Source organism: Polypterus senegalus, chromosome 6 (genome assembly GCF_016835505.1).
Source record: "Polypterus senegalus isolate Bchr_013 chromosome 6, ASM1683550v1, whole genome shotgun sequence".
In the NCBI taxonomy this organism is placed as follows: domain Eukaryota; kingdom Metazoa; phylum Chordata; class Cladistia; order Polypteriformes; family Polypteridae; genus Polypterus; species Polypterus senegalus.
The window spans coordinates 72,145,485-72,167,924 of record NC_053159.1 but is presented as its reverse complement, the minus strand read 5'-3'; the positions used below and the strand labels follow the sequence as shown (position 1 = coordinate 72,167,924).

At 39.8% G+C, this 22,440-nt stretch overlaps 1 protein-coding gene across 1 annotated transcript in view; it reads right to left on the bottom strand.

Annotated features, from left to right (window-relative positions):
• xrcc5 (X-ray repair complementing defective repair in Chinese hamster cells 5) overlaps positions 1 to 22,440 on the bottom strand; it is a 104,062-nt gene that overhangs the window by 77,736 nt on the left and 3,886 nt on the right. Inside the window, exons 2-6 of the mRNA XM_039756332.1 lie at positions 19,103 to 19,216; positions 14,798 to 14,981; positions 10,671 to 10,719; positions 9,913 to 10,035; positions 5,325 to 5,504 (exon numbers count right to left, since the gene is read on the bottom strand). Coding sequence (XP_039612266.1) covers positions 5,325 to 5,504; positions 9,913 to 10,035; positions 10,671 to 10,719; positions 14,798 to 14,981; positions 19,103 to 19,216 — 650 coding nt within the window. The remainder of the gene's footprint in view (positions 1 to 5,324; positions 5,505 to 9,912; positions 10,036 to 10,670; positions 10,720 to 14,797; positions 14,982 to 19,102; positions 19,217 to 22,440) is intronic.

Sequence of the window (22,440 nt, the reverse complement as noted above, 5' to 3'; positions counted from 1 at the left end):
TATATGTATCTATACTAATAAAAGGCAAAGCCCTCACTGACTGATTGACTGACCCACTCTTTTACTCACTCACTGACTCACTCATCACTAATTCTCCAACTTCCCGTGTAGGTAGAAGGCTGAAATTTGGCAGGCTCATTCCTTACAGCTTACTTACAAAAGTTAGTCAGGTTTCATTTTGAAATTCTACGCATAACGGTCATAACAGTCAATATCGTCCGCCATGTTGAACTTTCTTATTTATGGCCCCATCTTCATGCAATTCGGTAGGCGGCTTCCCTGCGCTAACCGAAACCAATGTACGTATTTATTTCGGTGGTATGACGCCACTGGCAGCCACCATATTGAACTTTCCAACGGTCTTTGTTACTTATGGGCCCATCTTCAAGAAATTTGATACGCGGGTTCCCAACACTAACTGAATCCTACATATATGTATACATATATACGTCCATAGTCTGCAGCTTGGTCGCAGTGTGAGGCGGCGTTGTGTCCCCCATCCCAATGCCTCCCACGTTGTTGGCTGCCTGCCTATATAAGGCCGTTTGTCGCTCCGGTCTCTTCATTCCCTTCCTTGCTTCGCCACGAGATTCACATCTCCCTGCTGATAACTGCAGCCTTTTTATTTAATACACGGCTTATCCACTGTTTGATTGTTCATTTATTACGTTTATAGTTGCATGTGAGTTGATGGCTGCCGCTGAATTGTTCGGTTGCCGCTTTCAAGTGTACCGAAATGGCCAAATATTTTACACCTTTGGACAAGCGCCAATGACTCTTAAACATCTTAGATTCACAGGTAACGATTTCAGTAGTGAACACTTTGATGTTTACGAATGTTTAAACTCTCAAAAGCTGGATGCGAAGTTATCAATGAAACCGGTTGTATGTTTACAACGCTTGACAGATGCCGAATGTCACTTCAATACAACAAGTCCTGCAAATACTGTCGTAATTGAAACAAACCATGAAACTCAAACCGATTATGACAGCAGCAATCCAAACTGTGAGATCTGAGGCAAGATTGCTTTTCACATGGCCAACTGTACGTTGCATGCTCAAGAGTAAGCTCAGTGCACAACTTGGTCATATTACAACTGGAGGGCCGAACTGACAACGTGGTATACAAAGAGATCCTTAACAAATAATTATTGGTATATTTTCCCTCAGTTTAAAAAGGTTTACTTTTCTTCTTAATAAAAATTTTAAGGCAGTACTTTGCTGCTGCGAAGCGCAGGTATTTTGCTATTTTGAATAAATTGCGCGTCTATCTATATATGTCTATGTTTTCCGTAGCCTGCTACAGGATGGTACTCTCTCGACCATTGGCATTGGTTTCGCTCCTTGCTATTTTCGTTATACTGCGACGGGGTGGTTTCCTAAGCCTTTGTTATACTGAATTCCTTTCTCACCGTTCTCCGTTCCTATTCTTACACCGTCAAATGCTACGGCGGGCTTCGGCTAGTATATATATATATACTAGCAAAATACCAGCCGCATTGAGAAGTAGTGTGTTAAAGAAGCAATGAAAAAGAAAAGGAAACATTTTGAAAATAACGTAACATGATTGTCAATGTAATTGTTTTGTCACTGTTGTGAGTGATGAGTGTTGTTGTCATATATATATATATATATATTTACACACACACACACATAAACACATATATATATATATATATATCTATACGTATACACATATATACATACATATATATATCTACATATATACACATACATATACACACACACATACATACACACATACATACATACACACATATATACACACAAATACATATATATATATATACATACATACACACACACATATATAAACATATATATACATATACATACATATGTACATATATACACACACAGCTATTTCAGATCAGTGCAATACGCTGCTTGTTAAAACGGATAACTCCGCTCTTACGTGCAAGTCTGCGTGGATATTATGAACTATCGTATTTGTTCAAGTTCTATTTAAATTTTAAATAGAAGGAATTTTTATTTAGTCGACAGAAATATCTTTGGTAGGAATGGTAAAACAGACAGGAATATTATTCTGAATAAATCAACTCAAACCTTAAACAACTTATAATATTTTGCTCTCCATAAAAATATATCCTGTCTAAATTATACAAGTTAGAAATAAAGTAAACGTTAAAAGAACAAACATTCAAATTTCTTTACTCTTATGTAATTTTATATAAAAATAAACTTAGATTTTAAATATCCCAAAAGATTTTGCTCTCCATAAAAATATATCCTGTCAAAATTATACAAATTCAAATATGAACATGCTGCATAACAAAACCTGGAAATATAAATAAAATGTGTTCCTTTCAGCAATAACAAATCAAATCATTCAGTTGTCTTTGCTCATATGTCATTTTAGAGCTGGACGCCTGGCATCTTTTTTGGCAACAAGTTCGTTTCTGTTTGGTGTGAGGTTCTGTGTTGTGGAGATTCTCAGGATGGATTGCAGGTGCTCATCAGTGAGGCGACTCCTGTGTGCTGTTTTGTTAGTCTTTATCACTGAGAAGAGCTTCTCACACAGATATGTGCTACCAAACATGCACAAGGTTCGAGCCGCATGTAGACGGACTTTTTGTTCTTCAAAGTCACCAAAGCGCCGTGCAAACTCAGTGCGCCAGTTTATCAGCAAAGTGCGATTTGGGAACACCGTAGTGACGACTTGGTTTAACATTACTTGGCAACAGGGAAAGTGGGGCAAATTGCACTGGTGCATTTGTGTCTCCCATAAAAGCAGCTTCACTTGAAATCACTTTGTGATTGTGCACGGGTAAAACGTCCGCTGAAGTGTCAGATTCTTATTTAATTATCTGCTTTCTGTATCTTCTGCATTGCATTCAGGTTACCCTGATGTTTTGTCTCATAGTGCCGTCTTAGATTAAATTCTGTAATTACAGCCACATTAGCTCCACAAATGAGACACACGGGTTCAGTAAACATATACTCAGCCTCCCATCGGTTTTAAAGGCTCTATTTTCAGAATCAACTTTTCTCTTCAGCATCGTGAGCTAGCTTCGCAATAACTTGCAGCATCATAAGGTAGACTTGATTAACGCGTAAGTGTTCGGCAAGGCAGCTGAAGCGCTGCATTATGGGATCTGTAGTTTATTGTGTTACCAGCGCTTCATATACCCGGCTTTAATAACAATAATACAGTATATAAAATGATCTCGGGGCGGATATAATTACACGGGCGGATGTGGCCCGTGGCCCTTGAGTTTGACACATATGGACTAAATAGAACTTGAAAAGATATATTTTTCAAATGTGATCGCGCAATTCAGATAGAGTTGACGCGCACTACAGCCTGCATGCCTCAATAAGTCATCCTCCCTCGCTCTTACTTTTTACCGCTCATCTAATGAATACACTGAGTATGGCTTTACCAAAACAATCATTGATGGCGAATAAAGTATCCATTATTCGAGTATGTAGATCGGGATATATATATATATATATATATATATACCCGTATCGCAGCGAGAAGTAGTGTGTTAAAAAGCTAGAAAAGAAAAGGGAACATTTTAAAAATAACGTAACATGACTGTCAATATACAGTATTTGTTTTGTGAGTGTTACTGAGTGTTGCTGTCATCAAGGATTTGATTATCATTATTTCTTTCAATCAGGTTCGTATTTGTAGGATGTGTTGTGTTCAAGTTACATTCCGTGTTTGTCAATCGTTGTAAAGATGACAGGTTTCATTCATCGATTCGTTTCTTACTGCATCAATAAACAGCTCGTCTTCTTCTTTATCTGAGACCTGACACACTGCATGCACGGGTTTTTACACTGTCTTCCTTTAGCGGGACATTGACTTTTCCAACGTGTGCTTTGTTTTGGATTTATGAATATGCTTGTATGTATCAGGCGCTTCATATTTTTGCTGCCTTTTCAATTGTGTAATTGGTTTTGTTCAGCTCTTTGGAACTGTTGCTTTTATCTGTGCACTGCGTCAGTTCACGTGAGCCGCTCGGTGTACATGCATCGAAGGTTCCCAGTTGTGCTGGTGCCATCTCGTGCTATGTCCATGGCTGTATTTAATGTTACCTTAGTCCTGGCACTTAAAACTTTCTCTCGCAGTTTCGCTGAGTTTGTGTCAAACACCACCCTGACCATCTCATCTTCCTCTCCATAAGCACAGTCCTTCACCCGTGAATATTTAGTGGCAGTTTGCTATTGGATTGCCGCTGACGGACGGCCTTATATGGGCAGGCACTAAATTACAAGCGCCAGCGACAGCCTGTCTATGAACTTAATTTAAAGTGTAGGTTTACATCGTGCTTTGTTTCAAGTAGCAGAACTCATGAATATGGTTGTATATGTCACTCGCTCGCTTCTTATTGTTTCGCTGCCTTCTCAATTATATAATGCATGTTTTCTTCAGCGCTTTTTGAGGTCTTCCTGGTTTTCTATGTACTGCGTGATTACGGGAGGCGTGATGATGTCACATGAAACTCCACCCCACGGCGTTGAAGCTCATCTCCATTACAGTAAATGGAGAAAAACTGCTTCCAGTTATGACCATTACGCGTAGAATTTCGATATAAAACCTGCCCAACTTTTGTAAGGAAGCTGTAAGGAATGAACCTGCCAAATTTCAGCCTTCCACCCACAAGGGAAGTTGGAGAATGAGTGAGTGAGTGAGTGAGGGCTTTGCCTTTTATTAGTATAGATATATATATATATTTAAGTATTTATTTATTTAAAGAGCTTCTGTAAAAAGCCATATTTCTCCCTGAGGACAAATAAAGTTCTATCAGTCAATCTACCTACCTCTCCCTCTAGTATTGGCATTCATAAGTATCAAAAAAACAATGCTCTGTAAAACCTGCCATGCTCATCCTATTCCCCAGATCTGACCCAATGCGACTACAACCTGTTCAAGGTCTGTGAACATTATAACATGTTTATTAGTGTTATGTTAGGGGGAATAACTTGTAACTGATGTTACTCTTAATAGATGAGATCCAAAAAAAATTATCAACCTCATGCAATTAATTTTTCTTTCAAGTTATCTAATGTTGTGCTCAAAAAAGCTCTAATGAAAAGAATCCAATATTTTTTCATGCTTTGGGCTAATGTAGACAGAAACTCCTTGTCAAAATGCACAGTACTGAAAAAACAAAATCACTATTTTTTACCTGAAATGCTTTTTACTCTTACCTACTGCTTTAATTCTTCAGCATCATGTTCTAGTTTAAAATTATTTTTTTAAACACATTTTCCACACATTATAACCTAGCGTGTACCTAAAATGATATTTTTAAACACAGTTTCTTTACCTGAATGTATAGATCTCTTCTAAGCCATCTTCATCAAGAGAAGTCATCATTTTCTTAACCAAAGCAAGACCATCTTTTTGTTGCTGTGTTAACCCTTTCCATGAATGTTGAGGTCCTCTTGATTCAGCAGCATCTCCTCGGTGGCCTGCGTGGTCGTCTGCATCCAAAGCAAAAGGCAAACTGGAATAGAAATAAACAGGAGATCATTGATGAGTGACTAATATTTTTTGTCTCTGGTCCATGTATTGATAAAAATGTAGACCTAAGAACTTTTCACACAAAGTGCATGGAGCTTAATGACAAACGTCAGGATGACCTGGTAATTACAAAGGTCAACAGCATTCACACTTGACAGCCCCAGGTATGGAGGCCAGGGGTCCTTAAGGGAATGAAAACTTGAAAACTGCTTTCATCATTGCAGAAAAGTTTTCATTTTTTGTAGGTAGGTGGCTAGAACATTTTTCAGTTATATGAAATTAGAGATTCTAATTTTGCGTAATGACCAACAGACACACCGCCTATACAACATATGTAGAGAGAGCACACTATTGTGGAGAAATTACATGACTAGGATTAGTACATTTGTTAGGCTGAACAGCCTGTTCTCATCAGAACTGTTATAATGTTCTAATGCAAGCACTTACTGGAAATGCCAAACTAAAGTTTTACTGGTATAGCTCAGGAACATTTTCAAAATTCAAGTAGAAGATGTGTAGTAAAATGCAACTTCAATACAGGTCCTTCCATAATGATCCTTTAGGGTTCATTTGAATTTGTGTTTGCAACATAACAATGTGAAAACTCCTCTGGGTTCAAATCTCAACAGAGGTACTGTGCCTATGGAGTTTACATATTCTGCCTGTGTCTGCGTCTTTTTCTCAGGGTGCTGCAGTTTTTTCTTCTAAGTCAAAAAAATGTGTTTGAAGTGGGTAACTGATGTTATATACTATTTGGAATTGGAAAAAATCTAATTCTCAGAGGATCTGTGCAGGACTTTTTCAAAACCTGGCTGGATCTAATCAATAATATTTTAGAATAAGCTTTTAAAGCACTAAGGAAGCAGCTTCTCTCCCCTTTTCTTTTTATTCTCCATTTATCTTTATTTACTTATTAATTTGTCAATCTACTTATTTTTACTAGCTTTAAGTTTTACTCTGCCGGCCATGATCTCTTTCTCAGGGGTGGGGGTTGATTTGCTTTTGATTCTATTTTTGTAAAAATTGATCTATTTGTATGGAATGTTGTGTGATTTCAATAAAATTAAATAAGAATGTGCTTGTGTTTGGTTAATATGGTCGCTGTAAATTTTTCCAGTTTCAAAAAGGATGTGACCTGTCCAGGATGGGAGTCTGCCTTGCACCCAATAATGCTGGGGGACTGATTCCATATATATGTCCATAGCCTGCAGCTCGGTCACCATGTGAGGTGGCGTTGGGTCCCCCATCCCCATGCATCCCACGTTGTTGGCTGCCTGCCCATATAAGGGTGTCCGTCACTCCGGTCTCTTCATTCCATTCCTTGCTTCGCCACGGTATTCATGTCTCCCTGCTGATAACTGCAGCCTTTTTATTTAATCCACGGCTTCTCTGCTGTTTTATTGTTCGTTTATTACGATTATAGTTATTGTATAGGTATTTTAGACTTACTTTACATTGTTCAGGTACCCATTTCCTTTATCATTCCAACTGTACCCCCATTAACATGTCTGTTGAGGGGATCACCTTCGATCAAAGACCAAGTGGTTTCCATGCCCGGAGATTCTCTGTGTTACATATTGCACGGCCATATCAGGCTCACTTTTCATATCCGGAGGAACATTGTGTCTTATGTATTGAATGACTGGGACGGGTTCAAGGTGTGGAATGATGACGGTACAGGAGATAATTATACTACACAGGAGCACTATAAGAGTGAAATGCTTAAGCCCTTCACCTATGGTTCTGCATGTGAGCTGATGGCTGCCGGTGAATTGTTCGGTTGTCACTTTCAAGTGTACCAAAATGGCTAAATATTTTACACCTTTGGACAACTATCAATGCCTCTTAAACATCTTAGATTCACAGGTGACGATTTCAGTAGTGGACACTTTGATGTCAGTAGTGGACACTTTGAATGTTTAAACTCTCAAAAGCTGGATGCGAAGTTATCAATGAAACCGGTTGTATGCTTACAACACTTGACAGATGACGAATGTCACTTCAACACAACAGGTCCTGCAAATACTAACGTAATTGAAACAAACCATGAAACTCAAACCGATTATGACAGCAGAAATCCAAGCTGTGAGATTTGAGGCAAGATTGCTTTTCAGATGGTCAACTGTACGTTGCATGCTCAAGAGTAAGCTCAGTGCACAGCTTGGTCATATTACAACCGGAGGGCCGAACTGACAACGATGGATACTAAGAGATCCTTAACAAATAATTATTGGTATATTTTCCCTAAAAATATATAAATAAATAAAAATTTTAAGGCAGTACTTCGCCGCTGCGAAGCCCGGGTATTTTGCTAGTTTTAAAATATAACATGGATCTAATCATTTAAGTGCTCTCTAGAAGTTTCCATTCTATATATATTGTATATAGTTATAGCTGGAAATCCACAAAGGGAGAAAATGAATCACATATCTTAAAACATTTTACTATTCCTAAGCTTTCAATTCATCATCAGAGGAACATGATTAGACTTACAGGAATCCAAGGCAATATACTGTATAACAACTAAGGAGGGAAGGGGTGAAATTGATGAGGTGGGGGTTCAGAGGGTGTTGGTCGTAAAAGTGTTATTATTTATATGTTCTTTTTTCAAGCCTGGCTTGTTTTCATTAGATAGCTAGAACTTGTATGTGTGTAAATCAGAGACCGTTCGTCCTTTCTTCTGACTGCATTGCAATGTTCCTGTATATGTTTGACAAATGTTTTTGATGTTTGTGCCATGTATATAGCTAGACATGAATTGCATGGTATTCTGTATATCACATTCCATGTCTCTGCTGCCAATTTCCTGCTGTCAGCATTAAAAAGGACTGTGCGCAGAGTGTTTGTAGGCTTGTGTGCTACTTTCATGTCTGCTCTGGACAAGATACATGCTGTGCCTTCTGAAACGCCGTGATGATAAAGAAGTATGTGCCAAGTTTGGGGGGTGGTGGGTCAGGTTGGAGTCGAATATTTGCTGGGGTCTCTGGCATCTCCTACGAAAGCATCGTCTAATCAATGTCTTTGGGTAGTTGTGAACAATTGGAAAAGATACTGTCTTTCATTGTTTTAGTCTCCATGGTATTGCAATGGGTGTGAACTCTTCTGAACAGAGTTTAAAAACAGCTGCAATGACAGGTGATTGCTAAGTGTAATATTTTGCCTGCATAACGTTCCTTAATATAAACACATGTAATCAGGGTGGCGTCGTAACCCCTTTCAATAGATATGTCCAGGAACGAGATGCGTTGGTTCATTTTTTTTCCATAGTAAACAATCACAGGGAATATTATGTTGACAAATGTGCTCTCAATGTAGCATATGCAAAGTTTCGGGATGGACTGAGTTAGAGCCATGCTTTTAAATCACTGCATTACCAGTTCCGCTAAAAGTCCTGATAATGGAGATCCCATTGGCATGCCTTCTTTTTGTCTGTAGTATTTCCCATTAAAATGAAAGTGAGTTTTCTGGAAAAAGTGAAACTAGCTGCATTATATCGTTCGTGGCCAGCTTAGTTTGTGTTCATATGGTGGGGTCATTATTTAGCTTTGTTTGAAGAGTTTCTGTGTACAGATGAATTGGAATCATATACAGCGACGCAATATCCAACAAGACCATGATCTCATCCTCAGTGATGGATAGATTTTGTCAGTTGCTGGAATGCCATCTCTGTACTATTAAAATAATATTCTGAATCATATGTTAAATGTTTAAGCATTTAAAAAAGTCTTTTAAATAAGTTATAGGTTAGTAAATGAACAGATGTGCCATCCAGGAGGAGTTGGACTCCCTGTGCAACCTGAATCAGCTGAAGGTACTGCCTTATGCTACCAGTAGTGACAAGCAAAAAGCAAAACTAGAGAACTAACTCCAGGAAAAAGGGAGAAATTAATCTTAATGTCACAACACTCTTTTGAGCACGGAGAAAAAGCTAATAAGATTTTAATGCAACAAATATATCAAAAAAAGAAGTGCAAAACAGAATAACAGAGACAAAAATGCTCAGGAGATCAAACGTACAACACATAAAACTGTCACTAAAATATTTTAGATATATTATAATTGTCCATACATAGATCCTTTGCATCTAGAGACGTGAACTGAGGTGGTCCGGGCATCTGTTACAGATGCCTCACTTTGAAGGTTTCACATACACGACTAGCTGTTAGGAGACCCTGGGGAAGACTCAGGGCTTGCAGGGAGGATTATATCAGCTAGATGGTCTGGGACCACCTACGCATCCCACAGTATGAGTTGGCAAGTGTGGTTGAGGAAAGGGAAGCATGGGCCTCACTGCTAAGACTGTTGCCCCCATGGCCTGGCTTCAGATAAGTGGTGGAGAATGAAGGAATGAATGAACAAAAAAAAAAATCAAAATATTATCAGTTACTTACAAGATTTGCAGAGAAATGCCCCCCTTCTTCAAATTGGCTATAATGACGTCAAGCTGGTCTGAATTAAATGAACTGCAGAGGTCAGTAAACATTGCTATGTGCAGCTTTTCATACTTTTTTCCACTGAAATGAACAAAAAAAAGCAATATTTGTCAATACATTTACTAACAATTTGCTCTTGGTAACAAGGAAAGTTCAATTACACTTACTTATAAGGGGTATTAAAAAGTCACTGTACAGTTAATACAGCGCATTTTTAAATATTTACAGATAAAAAAGCACTATAAACTAACTTTTTCTAATGCAGATGTTATCAAACTGCATTTGAGTTTGTATAGCATTAATTAAAGCATCTACACAGAATTAGTCAATCTAAAAGGTAAATCTGTTCAAAGCATTGAATAATAATAGTAAGGTAATATTCTTGAATTATTCTCACTAATAAAAGCGTAAGACTTATCTTTCTAAGAATTAATTTCAGACTAAAATTCTCTTATTTGAGTTTTCAATAATTTGTTGTTTTACATTTTTCAAGTTCATTCCATACTCCAAATATAACATCCTTTTTAACCAATGGAAAAAATATTAAGCTGTATCATTGGCTTTGTTATGATAAGCTAGAAGAATGCAGAAAAGAAACATACTCTCAGGTTTATAGTTTAACAATAGACAGAAACAGTACTTGTCAGAAGCTAATGGCTTGCTTAATAAACCTTAAGTATTCGCTTACCAGGATTGTTTTAAAAAAAAAAACTTACCATATCTCATTTTGCAGTAGATCCATACAAACAACCAATGCATCAAGAACTGAGCAAAACTATTAAGGATTCAAAATTGGAAAGAGTTTTAGATAAGTATCATATATATATATATATATATATATATATATATATATATATATATATATATATATATATATATATATATATATATATATATATATATACACACAAAGCGGATTCCAAAAAAGTTGGGACACTAAACAAATTGTGAATAAAAACTGAATGCAATGATGTGGAGATGGCAAATGTCAATATTTTATTTGTAATAGAACGTAGATGACAGATCAAACATTTAATCCGAGTAAATGTATCATTTTAAAGGAAAAATATGTTGATTCAAAATTTCACGGTGTCAACAAATCCCAAAAAAGTTGGGACAAGTAGCAATAAGAGGCTGGAAAAAGTCAATTTGAGCATAACGAAGAGCTGGAAGACCAATTAACACTAATTAGGTCAATTGGCAACATGATTGGGTATAAAAAGAGCTTCTCAGAGTGGCAGTGTCTCTCAGAAGCCAAGAGGGGTAGAGGATCACCAATTCCCACAATGTTGCGCAGAAAGATAGTGGAGCAATATCAGAAAGGTGTTACCCAGCGAAAAATTGCAAAGGCTTTGCATCTATTATCATCAACTGTGCATAACATCATCCGAAGATTCAGAGAATCTGGAACAATCTCTGTGCGTAAGGGTCAAGGCCGTAAAACCATACTGGATGCCCGTGATCTCCGGGCCCTTAAACGACACTGCACCACAAACAGGAATGCTACTGTAAAGGAAATCACAGAATGGGCTCAGGAATACTTCCAGAAACCATTGTGAGTGAACACAATCCGCCGTGCCATCCGCCGTTGCCAGCTGAAACTCTATAGTGCAAAGAAGAAGCCATTTCTAAGCAAGATCCACAAGCTCAGGCGTTTTCACTGGGCCAGGGATCATTTAAAATAGAGTGTGGCAAAATGGAAGACTGTTCTGTGGTCAGACGAGTCACGATTCGAAGTTCTTTTTGGAAATCTGGGACGCCATGTCATCCGGAACAAAGAGGACAAGGACAACCCAAGTTGTTATCAACGCTCAGTTCAGAAGCCTGCATCTCTGATGGTATGGGGTTGCATGAGTGCGTGTGGCATGGGCAGCTTGCATGTCTGGAAAGGCACCATCAATGCAGAAAAATCTATTCAGGTTCTAGAACAACATATGCTCCCATCCAGACGTCATCTCTTTCAGGGAAGACCCTGCATTTTTCAACAAGATAATGCCAGACCACATTCTGCATCAATCACAACATCATGGCTGCGTAGGAGAAGGATCCGGGTACTGAAATGGCCAGTCTGCAGTCCAGATCTTTCACCTATAGAGAACGTTTGGCACATCATAAAGAGGAAGGTGCGACAAAGAAGGCCCAAGATGATTGAACAGTTAGAGGCCTGTATTAGACAAGAATGGGAGAGCATTCCTATTTCTAAACTTGAGAAACTGGTCTCCTCGGTCCCCAGGCGTCTGTTGAGTGTTGTAAGAAGAAGGGGAGATGCCACACAGTGGTGAAAATGGCCTTGTCCCAACTTTTTTGGGATTTGTTCATGAAATTCTGAATCAACATATTTTTCCCTTAAAATGATACATTTTCTCAGTTTAAACTTTTGTTCCGTGATTTATGTTCTATTCTGAATAAAATATTAGAAGTTGGCACCTCCACATCATTGCATTCAGTTTTTATTCACGATTTGTATAGTGTCCCAACTTTTTTGGAATCCGGTTTGCATATATATATATCCTGATAAATTACTTGAATCTGTGCTGCAAAAAATTAAGTTTCCAATCAGATAAATATCATGTCTGGTCAAAATGTATCAAGATACAAAATTAATCAATTTAAAAAGCCACTACCATACTAAATAATTGATAAAAAAAAATCAAAGTGGGGGTAAAGCAACTTTAGAAAATTAGGTACAGCTCATAAGCTGAACAAAAAAAATTACTGCTGTGGAATTTGAAATTTTCTTATCCTGAAATCAGAATTTGAACATGCAACAAAGCACCAGTCACTTGACTGCATGTTCTTTGACAAAGGGAGGAAACCCAAGCAAAAACCATCAACTGGATCATTTGCTTCCTAGAATCCTTGAGGAAAAGCACACATTTCTGTCCAAGTCACAACTGTGTGTGTGTGTGTGTACATGTCTCTCTGTCAATGGCACACCTGTCAAACAGGCTCTAACAAGACACCCGGAACACATGCAGAGTTTATCTTCTTTTTGCTTCTGCCTTTTCACACTACTATGTGCACTGCCTTTCCTAAGTCAGTGTGTGTTTATCACTGCCTCTCTCTCCCTCTCTCTCTCCTGGAGGTTTCAGGGATAACTCTACACAACGCTTGACCTTAACAACCTTTTACAATCTTGACATCCCTTTACATACAGCTTTGCCAATGTTGATATTATCGAAGTCAAGATTTTTCCCCTTTAAGGCTAAAATCAGCCATGTTGGCAAGAAATAATTGTTATCTGACAGTATTTTTTTGTCGTAAAATACTAGAATCACAGAGACATACCTGTCAGAGAAACTATATCAATTGGAAAGTGAAAAATACAAGGCGATTTTTTTTTTGCCGAGTCTTAACAACTCTGAGGCAACTTTACTATATCATTAATAAATATGTAAACATTCCAAAAGAAAATGCATTCATAGTACTGGAGGACTTCAATACCTAGAATCAAAAAATAACTACTAAATTATTTTTAGCTTGTGCAATTTTTTATTACAGGAAATAAAATATAGTGATGTAAAAAGGAAATGCAATACGCATTGCTGAACTTAAATTTCAACCTTCACTTTTCTACATGCAAATAATAGGAAAGCAAAACAGTACAAAAACAAAAAAAAACATTTTTTAACAATTCTCATCTTGTGTGACCAACTCTTGTAGCTGCCAATGCTTGATGTCTCTGCCAATCTGAGCCTCTGAATCTGTAGTTGTAAGATGTCATCTCATTTCCACAGAAGGGCCTGAATAATTTTCTGGAAACTGGCGGGCATAATATTTTGTCTCTGGATGTTGTGAACCAGAGCATCCCAAAAGTACTCCATGTTGCTAAGGTCAAAAGAGAAGACAGGCCCAGGCAAAACAAGTATACCAGCATCATTCAGGACAGTAATGACTACAGCAGCGGGACATGGCCTAGAATTGTCCAGTTGTAACATCAGGACTGTTGACATATTATCTTTCTCTAGGACAACTAGTTTGGACTCTGATTCTCAATGTACTGTCACTGGTGTAGGCATTGTGTCTGCCAGCAGTATAGGTGGCAGACCTGTAGCCATCTCTCAGACAGACTAGTCTGATGCTTTACTCCTATTCTGGTATGATCACTTCAGTGTAACCAGATCCCAGACTATATGTCCTTCTGGCCTACTGACAACTGTCAGGACAAAGTGAAGCAGTTGAATCCATGGTATCTTTGCAATTCTGGTATGTGACCTATATGCCTGCAGCATGTCAATGGTCCATTCTCATGTTCTAGTGACATTCAATCCATTATGGAATGCACAGAAAATTGACTAGCGTGGTCTTTCTCTTGTTGAGACCTACATTTTGAATTAAGGCATTTTTAATGGTTACTTGATTAGGTATTGTTCCATCTGGACCTTGCTGGGTAAAAATGCACCTAACAAGCTTTTAGATGTTTAGCAAGTTGCAGTGCCACACTGTACAAATTGTATTACTGGTCAGAGGTTCTAAAATTAATTGACAATTTTTTGTGAATGTACATAAAGTATAAATGTTTTTATCATTCAAAAAATGTTGCTTTTCTTTTTTATTTTTGATATAAATGACTATAGTACAGTAATAACACCACCATGCTGCCTCTATTTACTGTATAGTGTTATCTTGCTATTTGCAAATTTTGTAAATGATCACTAAAAATTATTGTGTTTAAATGCAACAAGGCTTTTACAGCATTCACAGGTTTCCTTGAATTCCATATAATACATTAAACCACGACAGTACTGCATATTTTCAGCATAAAACCCCCTATAGTTTTTCAGCATGGTCTTACCATTCACAATTTAGCTCTTTACAGATTGAAACCATCAATAAAGGATACTGTCAGCTTGCTGGGATTCTGGCTGAACCAAATTCTGAATTTCTTCTAAAAGTTCAATGTCTGGTAGCATAAGATTTCTCATCACAAAGATATTCTGATATTGACCATCTGTGGCCAAAGAATTCCTAGTCCTATCAGACCCAAACAGCACCACAGCAAGTTCATCTTTGCTTTCAGAAAACACCTGTAGAAGACAAACACTGTAAACCACAATTATGGTTATGATATTTATACAAGTTCATAATTACACAAATTGATTGCACACAGGCATGCCATGCTACCTATGTCTGTAAGTATTTTAAAACTGAAAACCAAAATATTTCATTATACTCAAAGTCTAAACAAGATTATCAACATCTTAATTAGAACTGTAACAAATGGTTTAAAATTTAAGAGTATCCTTCTCTTGCTTTTAACTGTGATAAATACAAAATTCTATGATTTAATAAGATAGAGTATCCAAAAGATGGAAAGCTAATTATACATGTTCACGTCACCATTATAAATATTTAGGTAATATTCATGTTAGTCTGGTCATATGACATTTGTGTTGCTAGGACAGAAATCTGGTATGTAACAGTCCCTGGGCAGATGAAATTCAAATGTATTTATCAGAAGATGGTATTTATACATTTCTCATTTTTGGGTTATAAGAACCCCTTCTTGAACCGCCACCTTATCGTGGTGGAGGGGTTTACGTGTCCCAATGATCCAAGGAGCTCTCTTGTCCAGGGCTTTATGCCCCTGGTAGGACCACCCAAGGCAAACTGGTCCTAGGTGAGGGATGAGACAAAGAGCGGTTCAACTAAACCTCCTATGAAGAATAAAAAATTTGGACGGTGTTTTCCCTCGCCCGAACGCGGGTCACCGGGACTCCCCCTCTGGAGCAAGGCCTGGAGGTGGGGCTTGATGGCAAGCACCTGGTGGCCAGGCCTACACCCATGGGGCACAGCCCGAATAGGCAATGTGAGTCCCCCTTCCCACGGGCTCACCATCTATGGGAGGTGTGAGTTGGATGGTGGCCAAAGGCGGGGACCTTGGCGGTCTGATCCTCGGCTAAGGAAGCTGGCTCTTGGGACAGGAATGTCACCTCTCTGAAGGGGAAGGAGCCTGAGCTAGTGCGCGAGGTCGAGGTGTTCTGGCTAGATATGGTCGGGCTCACCTCGATGCACAGCTTGGACTCTGGAACCAATCTCCTTGACAGGGGCTGGACTCTCTACCACTCTGGAGTTGCCCCCAGTGAGAGGCGCCAAGCAGGTGTGGGCATACTTATTTGCCCCCAACTTGGAGCCTGTTTATTGGGGTTTACCCCGGTGGACAAGAGCGTAGCCTCCCTTCGTCTTCGGGTGGAGGGACGGGTCCTAACTGTTGTTTGTGCGTATGCGCCGAACAGTAGTTTGGAGTACCCACCCTTTTTGGAGTCCCTGGAGGGGGTGCTAGAGGGCATACCTTCTGGGGACTCTCTCATACTGCTGCTCACGTGGGCAATGACAGTGAGACCTGGAAGGGAGAAATTGGAAGGAGTGGCCCCCCCAATCTGAACCCGAGCGGTGTTTTGTTATTGGACTTTTGTGCTCGTCACAGATTGTCCATAACAAACACCATGTTCAAGCATGGGGTGTTCATATGTGCACTTGGCAGCAGGAAACCCTAGGCCTAAGTTCGATGATCAACTTTGTGGTCGTGTCGGTGGACTTGCGGCCACATGTCTTGGATACTCGGGTGAGGCACTGAGCTGTCGACTGATCACCACCTGGTGGTGAGTAAGCTTCGATGGTGGGGGAGGATGCCGGACAGGCCTGGTAGGCCCAAACGTGTTGTAAGGGTCTGCTGGGAACATCTGGTAGAGTCCCCTGTCAGAAGTAGCTTCAACTCCCACCTCCGGCAGAACTTCGACCACGTCCCGAGGGAGGTGGGGGACACCGAGTCCGAATGGGTCATGTTCCGTGCCTCTATTGTTGAGGCGGCTGACCAGAGCTGTGGCCATAAGATTGTTGGTGCCTGTTGTGGCGACAATCCCTGAACCTGTTGGTGGACACCGAAGGTGAGGGATGCCGTCAAGCTGAAGGAGGAGTCCTACCGGACCCTTTTGTCCTGTGGAACTCTGGAGGCAGCTAATAGGTACTGGTAGGCCAAGCGGAATACGGCTTCGGTGGTTGCTAAGGCTTGGGAGGAGTTTGGGGAGGCCATGGAGAACGATTTTCGGACGGCTTCGAGGAGATTCTGGTCCACCGTCTGGCGTCTCAGGAGGGGGGAGCAGTACAGTGTCAACACTGTATATGGTGGGAATGGTGCGCTGCTGACCTCAATTCGGGACATTGTAGGTCGGTGGGGGGAGTACTTCGAAGACCTCCTTAATCCCACTAACATGCCTTCCAATGAGGAAGCAGAGCCTGGGGACTAGGAGGTGGGCTCCCCCATCTGTGGGACTGAGGTCACCGAGGTGGTCAAAAAACTCCATGGTGGCAGGGCCTCGGAGGGTGGATGAGATATGCCCAGAGTTCTTCAAGGCTCTGGATGTTGTAGGACTGTCTTGTTTGACACATCTCTGCAACATCGCATGGACATCGGGGACAGTGCCTCTGGATTAGCAGACTGGGGTGGTGGTCCCCCTCTTTAAGAAGGGGGACGAGAGGGTGTGTTCTAAATACAAAGGAATCACACTCCTCAGCCTCCCTGGAAAAGTCTATTCAGGGGTTCTGGAGAAGAGGGTCTATCAGATAGTTGAACCTCGGATTCAGGAGGAACAGTGTGGTTTTCGTCCTGGTCGCGGAACAGTAGACCAGCTCTACACCCTTAGCAGGGTCCTGGAGGGTGCATGGGAGTTTGCCCAACCAGTCTACATGTGTTTTGTGGACTTGGAAAAGGCGTTCGACCGTGTACCTCGGGGAATCCTGTGAGGGCTGTTCCGGGAATATGGGGCACCGGACCCCCTGATAAGGGCTGTTCGGTCCCTGTACAACCGGTATCAAAGCTTGGTCTGCATTGTCGGCAGTAAGTCGAACCCGTTTCCAGTGAGAACTGGACTCCGCCGGGGCTGCCCTTTGTCACTGATTCTGTTCATAACTTTTATGGACAGAATTTCTAGGCGTAGCCAGGGTGTTGAGGGGGTCTGGTTTGGTGAACTCAGGATTGGGTCACTGCTTTTTGCAGATGATGTTGTCCTGTTTGCTTCATCAGGCTGCGATCTTCAGCTCTCTCTGAATCGGTTCGCAGCTGAGTGTGAAGCGGCTGGGATGGGAATCAGCAGCTCCAAATCCGAGACCATGGTCCTCAGCCGGAAAAGAATGGAGTGCCCTCTCAGGGTTGGGAGCGAGATTTTGCCAAAAGTGGAGGAGTTCAAGTATCTTGGGGTCTTGTTCATGAGTGAGGGAAGAATAGAGCGTGAGATCGACAGGCGGATCGGAGCAGCGTCCGCAATGATGCAGGCTCTGCATCGGTCTGTCGTGGTGAAAAAGGAGCTGAGCCGTAAGGCAAAGCTCTCAATTTATCAGCTGATCTATGTTCCTACCCTCACCTATGGTCATGAGCTATGGGTAGTGACTGAAAGAAAGAGATCATGAATACAAGCGGCTGAAATGAGTTTCCTCCACAGGGTGTCTGGGTTTTCCTTTAAAGACAGGGTGAGAAGCTCAGTCATCCAGGAGGGGCTCAGAGTAGAGCGGCTGCTCCTCCGCATCGAGAGGAGTCAGATGAGGTGGCTCGGGCATCTGATTAGGATGCCTCCTGGACATCTCCCTGGTGAGGTGTTCTAGGCACAACCAACCGGGAGGAGGCCCCGGGGAAGACCCAGGACACGCTGGAGGGACTATGTCTCCCGGCTGGCCTGGGAATGCCTCAGCATTTCCCCGGAAGAGCTAGTAGTGGCTGGGGAGAGGGAAGTCTGGGCATCTCTGCTCAAGCTGTTGCCCCCACAACCCGACGTCATATAAGCAAAAGAGGATGGATGGATGGGTTATAAGAAACATATTCAACCAAACTTAAACCAGTTGTTTGTAATATTAACAAGTTCTTAGGTAAAATGTTTTTTGGAATAATATGTTTATATGAACAAAGTCATACCCAGAATATTTCAGTTTTTCACACAAGTTATTTATATGTGTATGTATGTATGTGCACTTTCTGCACAGATTTGAGCAAGTGTGTTAACCTCTGTGTGCCTCAAATCATAGGAATATGAATTCTTACTTAAAACTGCATAGTTATTTACACAATTGTTTTGTGATAGTGTTTCTAACAAAAGTCAAAATGTAAAAAAAACTGAGTTATTGTTGTTTTGATAGAGCAAAACATTATAGATCATACTTGTCTTTGCACAAAAGCCTCAACGAGCTTCTTGGCCTGAACAAATGGCTGCTCAGCACCTGGTGGAGAGTTACTCATGGAGAATCCAACATCTAGGCATAGCACCACAGCAGCCTGGAAAAATAATACAAGAATAAAAAAATAATGTAGTACAGCATAATGAATTTTAAGAAAACAGTCTGCAACATTCCAAAAACAAAATACAAGTAGACAGTAGAGAGGTTTAATAACACACAAACTGGAGAAGCGAAACTTAAATATTTCATTAAATATTTAGGCTTGAAACAAATTAAGCATTCACAAACATAATCTGTTCTTTTTCCCCAAATTCAGAAAAATTCTGAATATCACACTAGTCACGTGGAATATGGAGTCCTCTGTACAATGTGACAATAATGACCCTATAAACCTAAATGATTTTAAGTAAACACCCCTACAAATCAAAAAAGCCACATAACCAATTGTAGGCATCACCAAGAAGCAAAAGGCAGAGTCTTTTTCTATAACCTAAGGTTATGCCACATCATGCAATTTTTGCAGTGATTTTCAGTCACAGCTAGAGCCGGGCGATATGGACAAAAACATCATATTTTTTTTCTGTAATCGGGTCTATTACTTTCAAAAGTTTCCTGAAGCCTTCTTTTTCAACAACACTCATTGGCATTATGTCCTTCGCAATGAAATAAGTAAAACGTTTGTGATGTGCTGATGCCTTTTTTATTTTTCTATTATATGGGGTCACAGTGGCAAATGATGACATAATCGACTGCTGTTTAAGAACAGCAATGCTGCTCAAATGTTTGCTAGGCACATCACTCAAGGTTTCTTTTTGACAATCAGCACTTTTGACTGAATGGTACTTTTTAAGGTCGTGGAATAGGTTTGTTATATTAGTCTTGGTTGGGACCTGTTGGCGGCATGTTAACAGTTTTTCCTCCTCAACTTTACTTACTGGGATGTCCTTGTTGCATAACATATTTCCCAAGCACCCTTAATGACATTGCTAATGTTTAAAACAAAGCTTCTTCATGGGGAGGGGCGCCACTGTTCTGGCATTTCCAAGCCTACATATGCTGCATGATAGGCCATAGGCATTGTCTTTTAAAACTTAATACAGGAAAAATATGTTTTATTAATTTTTATAGCCTATGTTTATCATTGTTATCATTAGGTTTTTTTCTCTTGTCAAAAATCAAAATCATTTTATCACCCAGCACTAGGTACAGCCTTTGTTTACAAAATGTTACTGAATCAGGGATAGTCGGCAGCACAGTCCTGTGAAGTCTATTGTGTAATTTGTGTCTCTTTTGATTTGAGACAGCTCGTTAATCAGCCTACACATAAAGCAGGTCATACATTAGAGTTAGTGATTACTAAAGGACTTAAAGTTGATATAAAGCAGATCATTGATATTGGTCTATCAGACCATTTTCTTCTACTTTTTAATATAGAAATAATGATAAAAAAAACACCCATGAGAAGCATATTGTTAAAAAACGCTTCTTTGACTCAGCAGCAGCTTTAAAACTTACAAACATTCTAAGCAATCAGTCCGTTTATAGTGCCAACTATAATAGCGAGGATAATGTAAATAGTAAGGTGGAAAGATTTAATACTAAAGTGAGAGCTGCTGTTGACATAGTTGCACCTGAAAAGACAGTTAAAAAATCTTCTAGCATTATTATACCATGGAAGACCCAAAGAGTGTTGGATTTAAAGAGAACATGCCGTAGAGCTGAGCGTAAATGGAGGAAGACTAAACTGACTATCCACTATGAAATATTAAAAGTTAAAATAACAGAATACAATAACACTGTCCGTCTTGAGAGGCGCTGCTATTTCTCTAAGATTATAAATAACAATGCTAGTAATCCCAGAGTCTTATTCTCTACGATAGATCGTCTGCTAAACCCAGGTAACTCAAAGGAATGCCTCCTAAGTACTTCCAGTAAAACCTGTGAGGCTATCACTGTATTTTTCAATCAAAAAATTAATGATATTAGAAATAACATAGTATATCTTCCCAACACTAAGGATCCTCCTAAACCCCAGCATTCTGTTATAAACAAATTAAACTCTTTCACTAGGATAGATTTACAAAAAATAATATCTCAATTAAAACCCTCCACCTGCGTCCTTGACCCAATACCAACAAATTATTTCAAAGAAGTATCAGGCGTGCTAATTGATAATGTTCTTGACATAGTAAATTCGTCATTAGATACGGGGGTCTTCCCAGACTGTCTTAAGACTGCTGTAGTTAAACCCCTACTTAAGAAACATAATCTTGACCCTCGGCTCTTGAAAATTTTAGACCCATCTCTAACCTGCCTTTCTTAAGTAAAGTTCTGGAGAAGGCAGTCATTATGCAGTTAAATGACCACCTCAATAAAATTTCAGTCGGGTTTTAGAACAAATCACAGCACTGAAACTGCACTCGTTAAAGTAGTAAATGATTTGCGGGTGAATGCAGACAGAGGCCATTTATCTGTTCTCATCCTCTTAGATCTGAGTGCTGCATTTGACACCATTGATCATAATATTCTTAGAAATCGCCTTAGTCAATGGGTGGGCCTCTCTGGCAGTGTCTTAAATTGGTTTGAATCCTACCTGACAGGGAGAAAATTCTTTGTTAGTTGTGGTAATTACAACTCAAAGACACATGATATCCAATATGGTGTTCCACAAGGCTCTATCCTGGGTCCGCTGCTCTTCTCAATCTACATGCTTCCGTTAGGTCAGATTATCTCAGGGCACAACGTGAGCTACCACAGCTATGCTGATGACACACAGCTGTACTTATCAATAGCACCTGATGACCCGATTCTCTTGATTCACTAACACAATGTCTGACTTGTATCTCAGAATGGATGAATAGTAACTTTCTCAAGTTAAAGAAAAAAACTGAAATCTTAGTGATTGGCAATAATGGATACAATGAGGCTATTAGAAATAAACTGGATACATTAGGATTAAAAGTCAAGGCGGAGGTAAAAAGCTTAGGGGTAATTGTTGACTGTAATCTGAATTTTAAATGCATATTAATCAGATCAAGGACAGCATTTTTCACTTAGAAATACAGCTAAAGTTAGACCTCTTATATCACTGAAAGATGTTGAGAAATTAGTTCATGCGTTTGTTTTCAGTCGACTAGATTACTGTAACGCACTCCTCTCAGGACTACCCAAAAAAGACATAAATCGTTTGCAACTAGTGCAGAATGCAGCTGCTAGAATCCTAACTAGGAAAAAAAATCGAGCACATCTCTCCAGTTTTGATGTCACTACACTGGTTACCTGTGTCATTCAGGATTGACTTTTAAAATTCTGCTTATGGTT